This window comes from Carassius carassius, chromosome 16, assembly GCF_963082965.1.
Source record: "Carassius carassius chromosome 16, fCarCar2.1, whole genome shotgun sequence".
Lineage (NCBI taxonomy): Eukaryota > Metazoa > Chordata > Actinopteri > Cypriniformes > Cyprinidae > Carassius > Carassius carassius.
In genome coordinates this window covers 22,173,121-22,193,256 of record NC_081770.1, presented here as the reverse complement: position 1 = coordinate 22,193,256, position 20,136 = coordinate 22,173,121, and the positions used below count along the sequence as shown (strand labels likewise).

The 20,136-nt window shown below is 42.8% G+C and overlaps 1 protein-coding gene and 1 long non-coding RNA gene across 2 annotated transcripts in view; one reads left to right on the top strand and one right to left on the bottom strand.

Moving 5' to 3' along the window:
• The first annotated feature begins 1,159 nt into the window (after positions 1-1,159).
• LOC132159924 (uncharacterized) overlaps positions 1,160-20,136 on the top strand; it is a 24,470-nt gene continuing 5,493 nt past the window's right edge. Inside the window, exons 1-3 of the long non-coding RNA XR_009437920.1 lie at positions 1,160-1,273; positions 1,598-1,778; positions 19,846-19,968. This is a non-coding gene — a long non-coding RNA (uncharacterized LOC132159924). The remainder of the gene's footprint in view (positions 1,274-1,597; positions 1,779-19,845; positions 19,969-20,136) is intronic.
• The window catches only part of LOC132159923 (guanine nucleotide-binding protein subunit alpha-11-like), a 14,094-nt gene continuing 13,622 nt past the window's right edge, over positions 19,665-20,136 (bottom strand). Inside the window, exon 8 of the mRNA XM_059569596.1 lies at positions 19,665-20,077. Within this exon, the coding sequence (XP_059425579.1) occupies positions 19,875-20,077 (203 nt within the window). The 3' untranslated portion in view covers positions 19,665-19,874. The remainder of the gene's footprint in view (positions 20,078-20,136) is intronic.

Sequence of the window (20,136 nt, the reverse complement as noted above, 5' to 3'; positions counted from 1 at the left end):
ATTATAATTATAATTTTCTAAAACATAAAAGTGAAGATTTTATACTGAATTTTTCTGGTAATTTCTGATTTAAAAAAAAATCAGTATTCTCTGAAACATTTAGTCATATCTACATTTCCCAAAATGTTTCTTAAGTAATGGTGACGCAAGGGAAAGACATGATCATTTTATTGCTTCAATATATACATTCTTGCATCACACCTGAAATTGTTATCTAGTTATTTTGCAATGCATTGGTGGACATGAAAATGGATATGGAAAATTTTGTTAAGCTGTTAAGCTTTGTTAAGCTGTTTTGATTTGGTTCAGATGTATGCAATGCATTAAATAACCGAATTACTTGTTTTTGTTTTATGACACAAGCCTAGATTTATAATATTAGTCTTATCCTTTGCTCTCATCAGAAGTTACAGTAGCAAAAAAAAAAAAAAAACCTGTGCCCCAAGGCAGACGAGAGAAAAAACTCCCAGCTCTATCTGGTGCCAGAGCGAGTGTTTGGATGTCACAGGTGGCACCATTTTGTTCTTGTGCATGTTTGCTTTTCCAACAACACTTGTGTCAACAGTCTTAACAGTCTCTCCGCAACGATTTCACAACTAGCTGTGGATTGGTAGTTTATTCATGCACCTTTCAGGATGTGGCACAAGGAGTCAAAAGGATGTTTAGCAACATAGGCTGCTCTAAAAAGATCAAGGAAATTAAAGCCTATGTTTTGACTGGATTCCTTGTTATGTTGTTAAAACACTGACTTGAAGTTTCTTTTCTTTGTCGAAAGACTTTCAGGTGCGCCTTCATCTTATATCCTTTTAATCTTGAGATAAATGGTGTACAAAGTCTTTGATATTTTACTTTATTATCAATCCAGGCATTTATTTACACTGTTTATCTCTTGTTAGCTGTCAAATCATTTCATATGCAGCTCATTTAAAAAAACATGAGTATTTTGTTTAAGCTGTTTTGAATGCGCCGTCCCCTGGCTCGTCACCTGTAGTGACAGAACAGGGACTGAGAGAGACATAAATAGAAAACAAGACTGAGAAAGAGAGATCGCAGTGGGTGGTTCGGGCGCAGTCTGCCGGGACGGGGTGAGGGCTGCGTATTTAATGGTTTGTCTGCACGGTGATAATTTAGATGCGGCGGCTCAACGGGGGGACGTGCCCTGCCATTCATCTTCATTTTAATTGGGAACATTTTGTGTTTGGTGTTTCTCAGCATTAATAAACCAAAAGCCCTGAGCTGTTTTGGTTAAATCTAATTAATGGCCTCAAAACAGGTGCATATGCATGTGTTCCAGCAAGAGCAAAACAAACAGTTGGGTCCTAAAGGAAGACAAATTAATAAAAACAAGGGTGGAAACTAGATTTTTACAATTTTGGTGCTTGCAAAACTCGCTGGCACAATGGCAGGACTTTGCTATGCGGTTGCAGGGTGTTCAGGGTGGTTGCTATTTGGCTAGGTAAAGAACATTTTCCAAACATCAGCACAGGAGATGTTAAAACATAGAGGAACTTAAAAACTGGCTTTAGCCAGTGTATTTTCCTAAATTGCTTGTTCCTTCCTGTGTTTGTGTGTGTTTGTGTGTGTGTGTGTGAGGCAGGATGGATTTGGCAGCGTCTTATCAGCAAACGAAGTCTGCGCCACAGTGACATCATGGCTGCCCATGCAGCTAATGCAACCAGCATCTCTCCAAAGTCTGAGTCTAAAGCTACCTGAACTCCAGCAGCTCGGCCACAGTATGCTACATAATTTATTAACCTGGAAGTGGACATCAATTTTCGGTGAGCTATCATACCGAGTTTATAATGTTATATTTGACTCGGTAAATTAAGTTTCATGCGATCGGATACCTTCGGTCTAACCCAAACCTGCCATAATAATCAAGCTCACACAGAGAAGATGAATAAATCTTTCTAACTGTCACATAATAACTGTCTGACATTCTTAAATAGGCACAGAAGTAACCCTGAGATTAATAAAAATATTAATACAAGCGCAATCTCAAAATGACTTGGCATGGGAATAGAATTTTTAGCACAAATATTCAAAAAGCAACAGAGATATTCACAATTTAACTGAAATAGTAAATAAGAAAAATTAATTTATTCAAAAGCTTAAAGGGATAATCTACCCCAGCTTTTCAATTCTGTTACTCATCTCACATCACTTTCTCTGTTTCTTAAAAACAAAGATGTTTTGCAGAATGTCCAAGCTGCTCTTTTCCATACAATGACAGCAAATGGTGATTTAAGTCTCACAAAAGCATTAGAAAAATACAGTAAAATATGCATCCGAAGTCATTTTATAGCTTATGGAAGCCCATTTGTGCCACATAAATAAATAAATACATACATAAAAATTATGGTGAATCATAAATATGACCGAAGTCAGGTTTGAATATACTTAGAGATATCAAGTCATAATTATGAGATAAAAAGTCAAAATTGTGTCGAAAATATGACAATCAAAATGATAAGATACTAAGTCTTAATTATGAGATGGAAAGTTGAACATTCTAAATACAGTATGTCAAAATGATGACATAAGTCAAAATTATAAGATAAAAGGTCATAATCATGACAAAAAGTCGTAACCATGTTATAATAAAAATATTTATGACAAAAATATAAAATGTTGGTCAAAATTATGGCCTTTTGTAATAATTTACTGTATCTCATAATCTTAATCTTAGTCATATTGTTTTACATCATAATTATGATTTACCAAAGCATAATTTGTTTTTCTTATGTAGAATAAATGATCGTTCATATATGTGAGAGAAAAACTGCAATTTAAGCAATCGTTAAGCACAAAATTGCCCCTTTTTAATCAGTGTCCTCAAATAAAGGCTCTGAAAGACATTTTTAAACTGTGTATTTTATAGGATTTTTATGGTTATTTGTCATCTTCATTGTATAAAAAAAAGAACAGCTTGGACATTGTGCCAAACATCATCTTTTATGCTCTACGGAAAAAAAGAGAAGAAAGTACAGGTTGAAAGTACAATACTTGAACTTGATGAATGTAGACTGTTTTCACATCTACCCTGAGTGCAGCAAATAGAGAAGGGCAGCAGAGTTTGTTGGAGAGAATGGCAAGCACATCTAACCAGTTGTCCCCCTGACAAGGGCAGTGAGACTGGCTGCTCCATGGCTGTCACTTGTAGGAAGTTGACACACACACACACACGAGGTGCCCAGTGGGAAGAGTGTCAGCTCAACTAACGGAGAATGACAGTCACCAGTGCTGCCGGATCACACATCAAGACGCACTTCAGTGCGCGTTTCCGACTCACTGTCTATTAATGCGCGTGGGTAGGTAAACTAGTGTCATGACTGCAATTCTGTGTCTGCCTATGCAGCATGTCAACTTTAAACCCTATTATTAGAATTTACAACAATCCTTTAAAATATTATAGTGTTGACTTGCGTGACGTCAAGCCTGATTTCAGGAAGGATTTACAAATGCTTCAGATTAAATTTGACCTCTTCATAAACAAAAAAACAAAGAAAGTATTTTCAGGCTGGTCCAACTTGCTCCTTGTGTACATTAGCACAGTAATTGGCAGAGCAATCTTTCATGACACTGAGCAATAGCAGATACCCCTGTGAATCACTGGATCAAGGACTGAACTGTTATGTGATCATTATGGTTGCTCAATCTTTAGATAATTCTTGCAAATAGAGCAAGAAACAAACAGAAATTAGGTTTCCAGTGTATAGACTTTTTTGTGCATTTACTTGACAGTTTTTCTCATTTTTCTTTGTAGAAACTTAATGTCGACTAATTCATGTAGCCTCCAATCATAGGCTATATAAATGGATAGTACTGTATACGTGAAAATTAAAATTATGTAATCACTTACTAAGTCTTGTGTAATTTTAAACCTGTATGACTTTCTTTCTTCTGTGGAATATGAAAGAAGATATTTTTCCAAATCCATGTGGCTACAAAAAAAATTCTTCAAAATATCTTCTTTTATGTTCCAGAGAAAAGGAAAATATTTATGCTGGTAACCAAACAGCTTCCAAAACCATTTGTTTTCAACATTCTTCAAAATAACATCTTTCATGTTCCATGGACAAGAGAATATTTAGAAGAATGTTGGTAAATAAACATTCTGTCAAGATCACCAGTCTTTCTCTGCGTCCCACTGTTCATACTATCCATCCTAAATACTTTTACATTTAGTCTTCTAGCGGACACTTTTATCCAAAGCGAATTACAAATGAAATCTATATATTATATACGTTACGAATGGGGATCTCGCCCGAGAGCCCAATCACCTTCGAGTGGTACAAAATGAGTCAATGGTACACAAAGTACCTTGGTCTGCGGAATTTGCATCGCGAGCTCCGCCCCGCAGAGCGGGTATATAAGGAGCAACGCGAGCAACTCGCATTCAAGTCTTCGCTGAGGAGCCGAGCCAGTGACCCGGACGTTCAGCGGAACAGCGATGTGGCAAGGGGACGTAACGTCTCCGTTCCCACCTTCAGGGAACGAGGGTTACATACGTAACCAAGACGTTCCCTTTCAGTCGGTCACGTTCGACGTTACGAATGGGGTCCCTTACAAAACGCCACATGGCTGTCTTCCAGCGACCCGTGTGAGTGATAGCACCCTGTCGTGAGGCCAGCACGAGTGAGGGCCTATAGCTAACACAGACTACACTGGGTAGCATATTCCAGATGGACATATGCTAGCAGGCTGCCTGCCCGTGGGAGGACATACAGAAGGCAGGTATCTACCAAGGTGGTGATACATAAGAACTCTGAGGTACCCAGCCCGCAGGGTGGAAGTTACAACGACAGAGCTGGCAAGGGGCTTGCCAAGGGAAAGACACATGCTGCGGAGAGACTTACTGTGGACATACACACATGGGATTACCCAGAAGGGGAATCACGACACATGGAGGCACCTAGTCCCACACATGGCTGACCAAAGGGCATGTACACAAGTGTTGGACATCAACAATGCTGGAGGAACCCAGGGTTCTGACTGAGGAACTCACCTGAGGGGAATAGCGCATGCATCCAGTCTGCGAAGTGCAATGGCGCAGCAAGCGGATTGACACCGAGCAGGTCCTTACTGGCCCGAAGGGGCAAGTACCCGGGAGGACACGGGCTCTACACGGAGATTATAAAACCTCGCGAATGTGTTAGGTGTCGCCCAGCCCGCAGCTCTACAGATGTCTGCTAGCGAGGCGCCATGCGCCAGCGCCCAGGAGGAAGCCACGCTCCTAGTTGAGTGAGCTCTCACCCCTAGGGGGCATGGCAGGTCTTGAGCCTGATAACCCAGGACAATAGCATCCACTATCCAGTGGGATAACCTCTGCTTGGAGACAGCCTTTCCCTTCTGCTGGCCTCCATAACAGACAAAGAGCTGGTCTGAGGTCCTAAGGCACCGAGTTCTGTCCACGTAGGTGCGGAGCGCACGTACTGGACAGAGCAGCGCCAGGACTGGGTCTGCCTCCTCCAGGGGCAGCACTTGCAAGTTCACCACCTGATCCCTAAAAGGAGTGGTGGGAACTTTGGGCACGTACCCAGGCCGGGGTCTCAAGATAACGTGAGAGTTAGCCGGCCCGAATTCCAGGCACGCTTCGTCAACTGAAAATGCCTGCAGGTCCCCGACCCTCTTCACCGAAGCCAAAGCCGTCAGGAGCGCAGTTTTCAAAGACAGAAGTTTTAGCTCTACTGAGAGCAAGGGTTCGAAGGGAGCTCTCTGCAGTGCTGATAGAACCACTGCGAGGTCCCAAGAGGGGACTTGCTGAGGGCGAGGTGGATTGAGCCTCCTTGCTCATCTCAAGAACCTGATGATCAGATCGTGCCTCCCAAGAGACTTACCTTCAACAGGGTCATGGTGAGCCGAAATGGCGGCCACATAGACCTTGAGGGTGGAAGGAGACAGCCTTCGTTCCAACCCCTCCTGAAGAAAGGAAAGCACTGACCCAATCGGACATTTCCAGGGGTCCTCACGCCGTGAAGAACACCAAGTGACGAAGAGGTTCCACTTCAAAGCATAGGCATGTCTGGTGGACATGGCTCTAGCTGAAGTGATGGTAGCTACCACCTGTGGTGGCAAGGTACCTAAACCTTCCGTGACCCGTCCAGAACCCACACATGTAGGTTCCACAGATCGGGATGTGGGTGCCAGAGGGTGCCCCGTCTCTGAGAAAGAAGGTCCTTCCTCAGAGGAATTGGCCAGAGAGGGGCTGTCGCGAGGAGTACAAGTTCGGGGAACCAGGTCCGGCCGGGCCAAAAAGGCGCAACCATGAGGACCTGCTCCTCGTCCTCCCTGATCTTGCACAACGTCTGTGCAAGAAGGCTCACTGGGGGAACGCATACTTGCGCAGGCCCAGCGGCCAGCTGTGTGCCAGGGCGTCCGTGCCGAGGGTGCCCTCGGTCAGGGAGTAAAACAACTGGCAGTGGGAATTTTCTGGAGAGGCAAACAGGTCTACCTGAGCGTCTCCGAAGTGTTCCCAAATCAGCTGAACCGACTGGGGGTGGAGTCTCCAATCCCCGGGGCGAGACTGCTGCCGTGAGAGCTCGTCGCTCGTTTGTAAGCCGCGCGAACATGGCGACCGAGTCTATTTCCATACCGAGAAAAGAGATCCTCTGCACAGGGGAGAGCTTGCTCTTTTCCCAGTTGACCTGAAGACCCAGTCGGGCGAGGTGTCTGAGCACCAGATCCCTGTGCTCGCACAACCGCTCTCGAGAGTGAGCTAGGATCAGCCAGTCGTCAAGGTAGTTGAGGATACGGACACCTTGTTCCCTGAGAGGAGCCAGGGCTCCCTCCGTGACCTTCGTAAAGACGCGGGGAGACAGGGCCAACCCGAATGGGAGAAACTTGTACTGATATGCCTGCCCCTCGAAAGCAAACCGATGAAACGGTCTGTGTCGAGGAAGAATGGAGACATGAATGTACGCGTCCTTCAGGTCGATCGCTGCAAACCAATCCATCGGACGAATGCATTCGAAAATGCGCTTGGGCGTTAGCATCTTGAACGGGAGTCTGTGCAGAGCTCGGTTCAAGGCAAGCAAGTCCAGGATTGGCCGTAACCCACCTGTCTTCTTGGGTACTATGAAGTAAGGGCTGTAAAAGCCGGACTTCATGTCGGCTGGAGGGACCGGATCTATCGCGCCCTTTGCCAGCAGGGTCGCGACCTCCACGCGCATGACAGGGGCATCTTTGCCCACCATCGTTGCGTGGACACCCCGAAACCTGGATCGCGTAGCCGAGCCTGAGCGTCCAGATGAGCCAGCGGGAAGGCCTGGGGAGCTCTAGCCAGGCTCCCAGGAACCGAACCAGCGGGGTCAAGGGGACTACAGGCGTACCCACAGTGGGGCAGCGTGGTGGAGCAGACAGCCCCGGCATGGGAGGCACAGCGTCCCTTAGCGGGGGCGGAGTGCAGGCACTCATCTGACTCCAAGTAGCAAAGAGGGCATGAGAAGGCGGAGCGTTCTCGGGCCGGCTTTGCCTGGAAACTGGCAAGGGGAGAGGGGAACGAGAGCGGCGAGGAAGCACGTCGCCAACTGTCGTTCGTGGCCTCTTGGGACCCGGAGGTAGAGGAAACAGCTCTTTTAATGAAGGTTTGGGTACCACCGGCCGCAGGGCCAGTGGCGGAACAAAAAGAAAATGAGAACAAAGGATTCTCCCCCGGCCCTCCTCCAGGGGAAGGAGTGGTCATGCTACCATCTCCTGACGAGCTGACGTCTCCAACTCCGGGTCGCCCGTCTCAGGAACGCCGCTTGGCCTGGCGTTTGGCAGGCTTAGAGGCAGAGACGGGTTGCGCCACCCTTCTGCGGCCATCTCCTCGCTGCGGCCGGGGTGAAGGCTGCTGCTGTGGCGAAGCAGGAGTGGAGGAGGCCGCAGTGGGGCGCCCTCGGCGACGAGCAGGCTGAGGCGGCTGCGCCGGCGGCAGAGGCAGCAGAGGACCGCCGGGGCAGGATGTGCTTGATGGCCTCGGACTGCTTCTGGGCGGCAGAGAACTGCTGGGCAAAGCTCTCTGTCGCGTCGCCGAAGAGGCCATCCTGGGAGACCGGGGAGTTGAGGAGCTGAGCCCGGTCAGGCTCCCTCATGTCTGCCAGGTTCAGCCATAGGTGGCGCTCCTGGACCACCAAAGTGGACATCACCTGACCCAAGGAGCGCGCAGTGACCTTCGTCGCCCGGAGAGCGAGGTCGGTAGCAGTGCGCGCCTCCTGCAAAAGCCCTGGGTCAGCACTGCCCTCGTGCAGCTGCCGGAGCAGCTTGGCCTGATAGACCTGAAGTGAGGCCAATGCATGCAGGGCAGAAGCGGCCTGGCCCGCAGCTATGTAAGCCTTGGCCACAAGCGTGGATGAGAACTTACAGGCCTTGGAGGGCAGCTTGGGACCACCACGCCAAGCGGAGGCGCTCTGTGGACACAGTTGCATCGCAACAGAACGCTCCACCGGGTGAATCCCAGCATACCCCTTGGCCGCCCCGCCATCGAGGGCAGTGAAGGCGGAGGAAGTACCAGAACGGTTTCGGGCAGTTAAAGGTTCCTTCCATGAACTGGTTACCTCCTGGTGCACTTCCGGGAAGAAAGGAACCAGAGGGGGGTGCTGGCGATCCGCATGAGCAGCCCCCAGGAACCAATCATCCAGCCTCGAGCGCTCAGGACAGGGTGGAGGGTTCCACTCAAGCCCGATGCTCTCCGCTGCCCGGGAAAGCACGGCCGTCAGCTCGGGATCAGACTCGGACAACGCTGGCACTCCCGAGGGAGGCAACTACAAACACATAAAATGCGTTAAATAACTTCAAACACGGCGAAGTTGCATGACGTCATGTGAAAAGGGGTTTATTAACATTTAACATGGTAAAAAAATTTATTCAATGCTATCTGTGTTGTATTCCATTTGCAACAGTAATGTGAAATTGTATAAACATCCGTTTGGCCCTTAACTTTTAATTGCATCATTATGCACAAAATGTGAGCTGTGTTCTCTGCATGAAAGACTCGCGACTGGCAGATCAACTGGTTACTTCTTTTCTCTCCAGTACGGTAGGAAGTTAAATTAAATTAAATGTGGAGTGTTAATTGTGACAAGATGAAAGGACATGAGGGTGAGTAATTAATGACAGAATTTTCATTTCTGGCTGAACTATCCCTTTAAACAATCTGTGGTCTTTGCCAAACCCAAGAGTGCAGCCAGGACATCTGTGTCCACTGTAAACTGCCCATCTGAGTTCACAGTATGAACATCATCCGTGTTTCTTTCAGCTTCAGTCTTCTCTCCCTCACCTAATTTCATCTTTAATAGGTCTGGGGATTTAAGAAAGATCTGGTTTCTAGATGTGAGCTTGAACAGTTTGCCCGGGGTGATTGTCAGCAGGCTACGGAATGCATTTTCCTGACTGAGCTTTCGGCCAGATGAGCTAATCAATGTATGGGGCAGCTCATTACAAAAATGACACTCTGAGAGATTTGAATCCGTAGCTTTTTCTTTTGAGGCCTCAAAGGGATGGTTACCCACAGGGAGATGAAACTGAGTAGACCAAACCAATTACAAATTTAAATTGACCTGAGGTTCAAGATTTGTATTTGCCATTTTAAATAAGCCAAGCAAAAGTTCTTTCAGGAGTTTGGAATCTTCACAGTTTCCACTCTTTATTTTATTGCTCATTGTTATTTCATTTTATACTGAATTTAATTTGCTTTTATTTTATGTTAATATGGTTGAATTTTGTTAAATAGAGGTTCATCCATCAATGCTCAGTTATTCATATCTTGTAGTATAATGGTGTTTCTTAAACTTCTAGCACTTTCATATTTCAAGGGGGTTCATTTTTATTAACTTTTTATAAATTTGTTAAAACTCATTAAAAATGCCATTAAAAAATGCCAAAATCCCATTTTCATGGGCAAAAATGTACATTGTCCAACGTTATAGTTGTCAGTAGTGATTCTTGTTAAAATGACTGGACTGAATTTGTCAGCAAAAGAAACAGAAAATGTGAATGCAGCTTTGTTTTTTTAATTGGGGGAAAATGCTTTAATTCTGAGTATTTGTGTCACACTACGCTGTAGTAAGGAGCACGAGGGAAACATTTACAGTCTTTAATCCAGGGATCACAGGAGAATAATCCACACAAGGATCTTGGAAGATAGATGTAGACAACGAGTAGACCCCAAAAACATGAGCTCAATAGAATGGGGCTTTTAAACTAGTGATGTGTCGTTCTTGAACGATTCGTTCATTTTGAACGAATCTTTAATGTGACTCGGGAAGAACGAGTCGTCTCGGGGAGTGATTCATTCAGTCGCGCATGCGCATTATTCTATAGGTTCTGTTCTAGTAGTAGTGATTCACCTGTCAGTCAATGCAGTCTTGAGCCGGAAAGAGAATTGATTAGTTCATAGTTTGGGTCTATCGGGTTTTTGACTCGTTCCTTAATCACGTGACAGCCCCATACGCTAACCCAATGCAGTCTTGAGCCGGAAAGAGAATTGATTAGTTCATAGTTCGGGTCTATCGGGTTTTTGACTCGTTCCTTAATCACGTGACAGCCCCATTAGCTAACCCAATGCAGTCTTGAGCCGGAAAGAGAATTGATTAGTTCAAAGTTCGGGTCTATCGGGTTTTTGACTCGTTCCTTAATCACGTGACAGCCCCATACGCTAACCCAATGCAGTCTTGAGCCGGAAAGAGAATTGATTAGTTCATAGTTCGGGTCTATCGGGTTTTTGACTCGTTCCTTAATCACGTGACAGCCCCATACGCTAACCCAATGCAGTCTGAGCCGGAAAGAGAATTGATTAGTTCATAGTTCGGGTCTATCAGGTTTTTGACTCGTTCCTTAATCACGTGACAGCCCCATACGCTAACCCAATGCAGTATGAGCCGGAAAGAGAATTGATTAGTTCATCTCATGAGTCTTCGGGTCGAGTCATTCCTTAATCACGTGACAGACCCATACGCTAACAGTAAAAGAATGCAGTATGGGCTAGTTGCATATCTCCGCCATCTTGGATTTCCGGTCTTGCGAGTGTGTGCGTAGATATTTCCGGTTGTGCTAAACGTCAGTGCAGAGAACACCAGAAGTCCAAATAATACCTTCTGTATCATGGCTGGACTGGCCATTGGGCATACCGGGCATTTGCTTAATTGGCGGCGCTGAGTTTTTGCCGGTGTAATGCATTGGTCAAAGTCAGTGTTTTTTTTCTGACAGACCAGCCCATGAAACACGTAGATCAGCGGCCCATTGGCTCTTTTCTTGATTGACACTGGGCTGGCCCAATCACAACTTTAAACGAGTGAGCGAGCGGCAGCAGTGTCAGTGTGTATCTGTAAAAAAAGATGGAGAAGAAACGCAAGGAATGTGCAGATAAATAGCGTGAAAAAATAGAACCAGGCCCTTAAAGCAGACACTGTAAACTGTGTCAAAATATATGTTTTCTGACCTTCATCAGCTCCTGTGGCAGATGATGATAGTGAGGACGGAGGATCAGGAGAGAGATGAGAAAGTGTAGAGCCTGCGGTAAGCATAACTACTTTCAAAACACTGAGGCCATGTCATGAGTGTAGATTATTTCCACATCTGCATAGTTGACGATTACCGCAATTCACTAGAAATTTAATGAGGCGTTTGTAAACCATGTTTTCCGCCAAAATAAAAGCTTGATGCAGTTTGCGTCAAAATAAAAGATCATGTGCTTATCTCTTTCAAGTATAGAAATTGGTACAACTAATTAAGAATGTTTCCTTTATTTTTTGTGCATTTGTTTTACAAAATATGGCTATTACTGTCATTGGATTAATATTATAACTATTATTATGTATAGGTGTAATGTAAATAGACACTGTAACTAAAAGAGGTTTAAATTTTCCTTTGTTTAATTTGCACACTGAATATGGGTTGGAGCTTTTAATTTTGAACTCTCAAAGTGCACCAGATTAATGAATTTAACATTAAAATGCACAAAATTTTCTCACAGAGGGGCATGCCCCCGAACCCCCCTAGAAGGACCGAGGACACACCACCATAGTTTTAACAAAAATCCTGTAAGAAACACTGGTATTGCTATGCCAGAGCCGCTTATAGCTTGTTTTAGGATTCACCGCTGTGGAGTATAGTTCAACTGTATTAATAAATATACAATTTTGACTTATTTCATCTGTTAACTCTCACTCGTTCCTATACTCACCCATTACATGGCATTAGTGGTTTTAATGAATAGGAGTTGGTATGCATATAATTAAGGGCGTGCAAAGATGGGTGGTGTTTATGATCATATAGTGGGCTGGTCTGGGCAAAAATGCCCGGGCCGATTTTTTGTCCCAGTCCAGCCCTGTTCTGTATGTTTACAGGATTTATAATATCACTTCAAATGCAAATAAGATATACACTGCTATTATTTCTATACTATAAATGTTAACTAAGCCAGTGGATTTGAAACTAGTGTATGTTTGGGTCTGGTGAATGAATTAAATACATATGTTCCCTACTGTTCAAGAGATGAAAGTTGAACTCATGGTCTGTATACACCGCTACATAATGTATTTTTATCTTACCAAATATGTGAATGTACAAATTACTTATTTCTCGAAAATGTTTGCATTATTATTATTATTTTTTTAATGAAATATTTACCTCGTGAGACGTGGGCTGCGATTTATCTTCAGAAGTATCAATTTCTCAATTGTACACATACATCAGTCTGTTTCATTGTTATTTTCACAACATATTTTATTATTTTACACAGTAAAAAATATGTGACTAATTTTATCTGTTTAATCTGATAATGCAAAAGAATAACAATAGCTGCTCATAGACAGATAATGATTTATGCTGCAGATCTTTCACAAAACAAATAAACATAGATAAAAACACACATGAATGCAAACGGAGATCTTTTATTTAAGGCAAACCTACCATAATTATATTACGTTTAATTGTACAGTTAGTTATAAATTATGTTATCAAATAAAGTTAATAAAACATGCTTTATCAGAAATCTTTGTTTGACAGTCAGAAACATTGATCTTACATAAGTCAGAACAAAACCAGCTCTTCGAAAATGAAAAGTATTACATATTTGAGTGGTTTGTGTTTGAAAGAAGAAATCCCTGTGGACCTGACCTGACGCTGATCGCATAGTCAACAGAAGAATAAAGCAATCTCCGCGTTGTATCTTGATGAATTTCCACACAGATGTACCCAAAAATGTAGGGAGGATGTTTCCCCATGTTTTTTGACATACCACTATCCGCTGTTAAATTTGAAAATCATTAATTATATATACATCTAGCCAAGTTTTGTATGTAAGTATCCCTTACAGTGAATGCAAGCGTCGCAAGAACGGAAATAAGTATGCACACACTCGCGTCGCTGAAGTTCACCGGCGCCATCTTGTGCACCTAGCCCATTGAGCCAGAAAGAGAATTGATTAGTTCATCTTTCGGTTCTTCGGGTTGTTCGTTCTTTTGTCCCGTGATGTGACAACATTGGCTAGAGTAATTATTAAATCAACATATGTGTAACATGTGTGCCAGAAAAGCTTTGTAACAAAGAGGACAACTATTCCAAAATAAATCAAAATAATAAAAAAGTAAATAATTAAAAATAAAATTAAAATTAAAAGATAATAAAGCCACAGGGTCTAATAACCTTAACAAATGAACTTTAAAAGTACAATATAAAAAAAGAAAAAAAAAAGAAAAACTAAATATTGCACAACAAGCTTTGCTTTTTTTAATATAATAATTTAAAATTAATACGTTTTAAAATAAATAACACTTTTGTGCCAAAATAAAAACTTTATATCAAAGAGGATAACTATTCCCCAAATAATTTTAAACCATTTAAGTAAAAATAAATGAAAATTAAGAGATACTAAAGCTACGGAGCCTTATAACAATAACAAATTACCTTTAAAATCACAACAACAACAAAAATATTGCACAACAAGCTAGTCTTTTTCTAAATAAAGAAAAATAAATAAGCTTTAAAATAAATAACACACTGTGGCTATATTTTTGGGACTTGCTTTAAGGCATGTTTGCATTAAAAAAAAAACAAGCTCCCTGACCTTGGATGGGCTGAGTCTGTTTCTTCTATCTGAGATAATCTGGCCAGTTTTAGAAAAAATTCTTTCAGATGGCACAGATGTGGCCACAATGCAAAGTCTTGTCTTTGTGACTTCAGAAAGGCTTTTGTATACTGGTGAACATCTCCTCCACCAGGCCAGAGGGTCTGATGTGCGGGGTAAGAGTGGCTCTGCAAGGTAGACCTGCACCTTTATAGCATCTGAGGTCTTAGAAGAGGTAGCAGAAGGCCTCAAGCTTGCTACCCTCTCGTCAAAGTCTTCCCAAAACATGGCCCCTGCACTGGCAGTAGCACCAGGATCTGAAGTATCCTCCTCACTCTGAGCTGGGTTAAAACTGTTAAAGCTGAAGTTATCATAACCTTAATGTTTTAAACTAACATTAATAATTCAAATTCGTATTTTATTTGCTTTTAATGTATATGTCATTATGTCCTTTTTTGAGCAATCTTCTTATACATATATTACACCAATATGTCAAGTCTGCCTAGGAAAAGCAATTATTATACCAGCAAACTCAAAATTGGAGTAAAAATTAACAAAAAAGTCTATAAATACTTTTTATTGTAAGCTTGGATTATTATATTATTATATAGCCTAGTGTTTATTTACCAATAGACAGTCAAAAAGACAAATTAATCAATATTTTATTTATAACAGGGTTTTATTTATTTATAAAATAATAACAAACCACAGATCCTCAACAAACAGTAACACAAACACAGTGACAGAAAATGTCAGAAATAGCGTATGGGTCTGTCACGTGATTAAGGAACGAGTCAAACTCGACCCGAGACCCGAAAGACTCATGAGATGAACTAATCAATTCTCTTTCCGGCTCAAGACTGTGTTAGTTTTGCGTATGCGGCTGTCAAGTGATTAAGGAACGAGTCAAACTCGACCCGAGACCCGAAAGACTCATGAGATGAACTAATCAATTCTCTTTCCGGCTCAAGACTGCATTAGTTTTGCGTATAGGGCTGTCATGTGATTAAGGAATGGCTTAAACCCGAGGACTCTTGTCAGATAAGAGGTGAGGTGAGCTAATCACAGACTAAAGACCCAGGTAAAGAATGAATTTTTTTTCTGTATCTTATAGCATTTTAGTTTTGTATTGTTTTTAGTGTGATCAACGTTTGCGTAAGTACTAGATGTGTTGGGGAAGTAACACATAACATTTTCATTACAATTTGCTGAAATGAACGAAATGAACGAAATGACTCGAAAAAAGATTCATTCATTTTGCTGAACGAGGCTCAAAAGTCCGAGTCGGTAAAATGATCCGAACTTCCCATCACTATTTTAAACTCAGGCTAACAAGGGAATTAAGAAGACACACCTGGGATCAAATCTACAAACAAAGGGAGACAGAAGCTGGGTCACAGGGGCAGAAACACACACAGATAAGTCCATAGTTCTGACTTAACCCCTCCTCCCAAAAGGTGGGTCCTCGCACCATAGAAACAACAGAGGAAGGCGTGGATGGGAACTTGGGAGGAGGTTCCGGAGGAGGACTGATATCCAGGAGGAAGCCAGGTGGGACAGAGACCAGAAGGGCGACTAAGGAGGGAGGAGATGATGGAGGGGCTTGGAGCATGTGGAGTCCAGCTGGACCCAGGCCACAACCATGGTGTCGAACCATGGTGGAGCCGATGGAGGGAGGAGCCATGGAGGAGGAATGGCCACCATCTCCAAGGGGCCGACCATCAGTGGCAAAACAGGTGGTGGAGGAGCCCAAGGTGGAGAGCCGAAGAGCCAGGGCGACGGGAAGGATCCAAAGGTCCTAGGTGGAGCAGATGGCGCTGGTGACAGACGCAGAGATGTGGATCTGGGAGGCCAAGGTGGAGCCAGAGTGACAGAGGACTGAGGTGGAGACGAGGGGATGGAGGAGCCTGACGGAGCCGTAGGGATGAGGAGTGGAGTCCCAAGGCACAGGATGGTCGATGCCAGACCAAGGCGGAGCCGGAGGGATGAGGGAGCCAGGTAGATCTAGTGGACTGGCGGGCCACAGCGGAGAGGAGGGAGCTAGAAGCCATGGTGGACCCGATGGGTCAATGGGCTGAGGCGGAGTGCAGGCCTCAGAGACTGGAGGTGGAGTCAAGGGAGACTCCAGCCATGGCAAAGCTGGAGGATGGCAGTTCTGCGGAGCTCGCACCACATAGATGATTGGCTGAAGGCAAGTACAGTAGAGGGGCTGCCAGATGACAGCGGTGGAGGAGGCAGGAGCAGGCGGGAGGGTGGGCATTTCTGAGGAGCAGGCACTGGAGGGCACAGTCTAGGAGCAAGCACTGGAGGACACTTTTCTAGGAGCAGGCACTGGACGATCAGAAGCCCCCTCAGGCAAGGGAACTATGGATGAAGGATGGCTGGAGAGGACCAGCAGAGACAATGGAGAAAGGAGAGGGGGCAGTTTGATCTCCAGATCAGATTCCCAGTCAATGAGATCCACCTCCTTGTTTTAACCCTTTTGCCACACCATACTCAGCTCACCCTCAGCCGTGATGCAGGGGGCAGAGCTCTTCTCCGTGCTTACACTCTCTGTCACTTTCTGCCTCATGGCAAGTGGTGTTGCCGGCTCACACACCTCGGCTGACGTCACAGCCTGTGGCTCCGCGGCGATCTTCAGCTCTGTCGCTCTCTCTAGCAATGGCTACATTTACAGTTTTAATCCAGGAATCACAGGAGAGTAATCCACACAAGGTGCTTGGAAGACACATGTAGACAACAAGTAGACCTGAAAAACATGAACTCAATAGACTGGGGCTTTTAAACTCAGGATAACTAGGGAATTAAGGAGACACACCTGGGATCAAATCAACAATCAATGGGTGACAAAAACTGAGTCAAGAGGCAGAAAACACACACAGATAAGTCCACAGTCCTGACAATTTTCGTATGCATGACAAAGTAGACGGCTATTTTAGTGTTTGAAACATCATTTCCATGAATGTCATTTCCACTATACAATGCTATAAACATGTAATTTGGGATGTGCTGGAAATTACGCTAGGAAAATTACTAAATTATTCTGTGACGTGTGTTACCCATTCACAGTGGATGAACAGAGAATTGTACACTGAATCACAGCGCATTTATCATAGACCTCAAGCGAGAGTGGCTGTTTTCAAACACCTCCTCAAAGGTCTGCAAGTGGTTGTGCCCCGCATCATGCTAAAATTATAAGCAATTAGAAGATTTTTTCTCACTTGGGTCACAAAGAGCTGGTACAAGTGTGACAAGTGGTCTCTAAAGTGATGAGCATAAAACCAGTCTGTGCGCTCAAGTACTTTCACCCATTCATTAAATGAATGGGAGAAGAGCGTAGGGAGAAGACAGGTGAAATTTGGCGTGATGTAATATTTCAGTTGCAGTAAAGGAGTCCAACATGCCCTGTTATTAAAGGGGTCATATGATGGTTTTTAAAAGATCATTATTTTGTGTATTTGGTGTAATAGAATATGTTGACATGCTTTAATGTTCAAAAAACACATTAATTTTCAAATATTGTACATTATTGTAGGTCCTCTATGCCCCGCGCGTCTCAAACACGTCGTTTTCCATAAAGTCCTTCCTTCCGACAAGAGCAGTGTGCTCTGATTGGCCAACTGACCCAGTGTTTTGTGATTGGCCGAACACTGCAAGCACTAGTCAGAAATGTAACGCCCCTTTCCATAATCGTGAGCTTCTTCTTTCAAAATAAATGTAAAGACATTTAATAATGTCCTTAGTTTTATCATCAGTTCAAGCCCGAAAGTGGAACAGAAACGTGTGACAGACACAGTGATGAAGCTCGTATGTGTTTGCAGTACACAAGCCACGGACGGTTAAGACAGCTGATTCTGTGATGTGACGGTCTCTCTCTCTCTCTCACTCACTTTTGCGATGCACAAAACTCTGCATTTGAACATTCAATAGCAAATACTTAAACTAGTAACAAAACATACTTCCAGTAGCTGATCCAGAAGCACCAGACTGTTGCAGCAAAGTCAAAATTACCTCCTCTCTTAGGTTCACGAAATTGTCGTCCATAAAATGTGTTGCTGTTCTGTTGTCAGTAATCTTAAAGATTTCTAAATGCATCTACTTTCAGAAAGCCAAATAAAGTGCTCTTGCTTTCACCAAGATATACACAGCTTCTCCCTGACATGGCTGCTTCAACACTAACTGCGGTTACTGAAACCATGCCTTCTTTCTTAGCGTGAACATTTGGGCGGCATTACGCAAATATTTCCACATATTGACGTAGACATGTGGGGCGTGTTTAAACGAGGTGTTTTAGGGGGCGTGGCAGAGTCTTAACTTTGATAAAGAATATCTCTTTGGATTTGAGACTTTAGTCTTTGCAACTTTACAGATCTTCGTCATGCACCAAGAGCTTGTAACACTCCAAAGAGAAAGGAAAAATTTAAATCACACCATATGACCCCTTTAATGTGCTCTGCCTAAAACCCATAAAATACTGCTTCCAGATTGTGGTGTGGATGAGAAAGCGAAGCAAGGGGATTAGAGGCATATCCTCAAGCTGCAGGACGGAGCGCAGCAGAGCAGATCTTTTGGGAACCAGACATTTTTAGATACTTTCTGCATAAATACAGGTCTTTCTTCTTTTGAAATCATATTGATATTCTTCATATTTGTATGTTCTTGTATAGGTATAATTGTAATATTTTTATATACCAGGGGTGTTTCGTCCAAGGAGGCAAATAAAAATATTCAAAACATTAGATAAGAAAAAAAAATTGTAGTACAAAAATAAAGCAATGCCAATATTACAAAATTATTACTCGTTTTTCTAAAGAAACACTGTCCAACTTGCAGCACCAGCAGTAAGGTCTCGCTTGCCTCCCTTGAGCCCATTAAGTTTTAACAGACCCCCTAAAGTGTGGCGTAAGTTTAGTGGTGGGAAATAGAGAATGAATGGGTGAAAGTCACGTTAAGGCAATGCTTCCATTGCAATATTATTGGATGTTATAATTGGCTATGATTGGTTCATGTGATAAATCCTACCTCCCGCATTTTTTTAATCAGTCTTAATGAAGAATAGAATGCTGATAATGGGAAGACTATTAAAAAAAGAACAACTCAAACTTTTATAACCACTTTGTCAAGTCAAAATTAGAAATGAAATGGCATTAAAACAATCTTTGGAAGTTTTTAGTGAGTAATCAGCTTGAAATTGAAAATTAAACTAAATCTCCATGTCTGTGAGCAATATTTACAAAGCTTTGATGACTGATGATCTGAAAAATTCAAAAATAGTTCAACTTAAAGTTAACTATTAAAAAGAATACTGGTAAATAAATAATGTGAAGGTAATTATATGAAGTTAAATAATAGTCATTTTCAAATTTATTTTGTTTTCATTTAAAAAAATTTCTTGCATTATTTTAACTGTATAGATGACTTTACAGTTCTCAGTACTTATTTGGTTTATTGTGTGCAAATATAAAAACATGAAGTACTTGATTCTCATTTAGCAAAGTTTAATCAAAGAGATCATGCAATTTTACCACGAACATACTGACATTTTTGTCAATCTCAACAAATATTTCGGTCACTTTGTCAGATTTTGTGATATTCTGTTTTGGTATGGAAATTAATTTCAGTGTAATGAAGCAAATACAAATGCAAAAAACAAAAAAAATTGTAACAAATTATTTTCAAATGCAAGTGCAATTAATCAGTCAGGGAAGTTAAATCAACTGTATTTACATGAATAAAGATATCCATTCAACCATTTTATAACATCCCTAGTGATCTTAACGATTGTTTTGTCTTTCCAGGAATCAGTTCAGATTGTCCGCTCTGCATCTTAAAGCATACCATATGACAGCAGTTCCTTGACGAGAACGGTTCTCTTGACATCCTCGAAGACCTTGCGGATGTTGTCGGTGTCGGTGGCACAGGTAAAGTGTTTGTAAATGCACTTCCGTACTCGATTTTCACGGTTTAAAGCTTGTTCGAGGTACAGGGCACTGATGTAGTCCATCGCATCATTCTTGTCTCGCTTTTTGCCTGGCATCATAAAAGGGTGGAGTTGGAAAACAAATTTGAGAAAAAAAAAACAAAAAAAA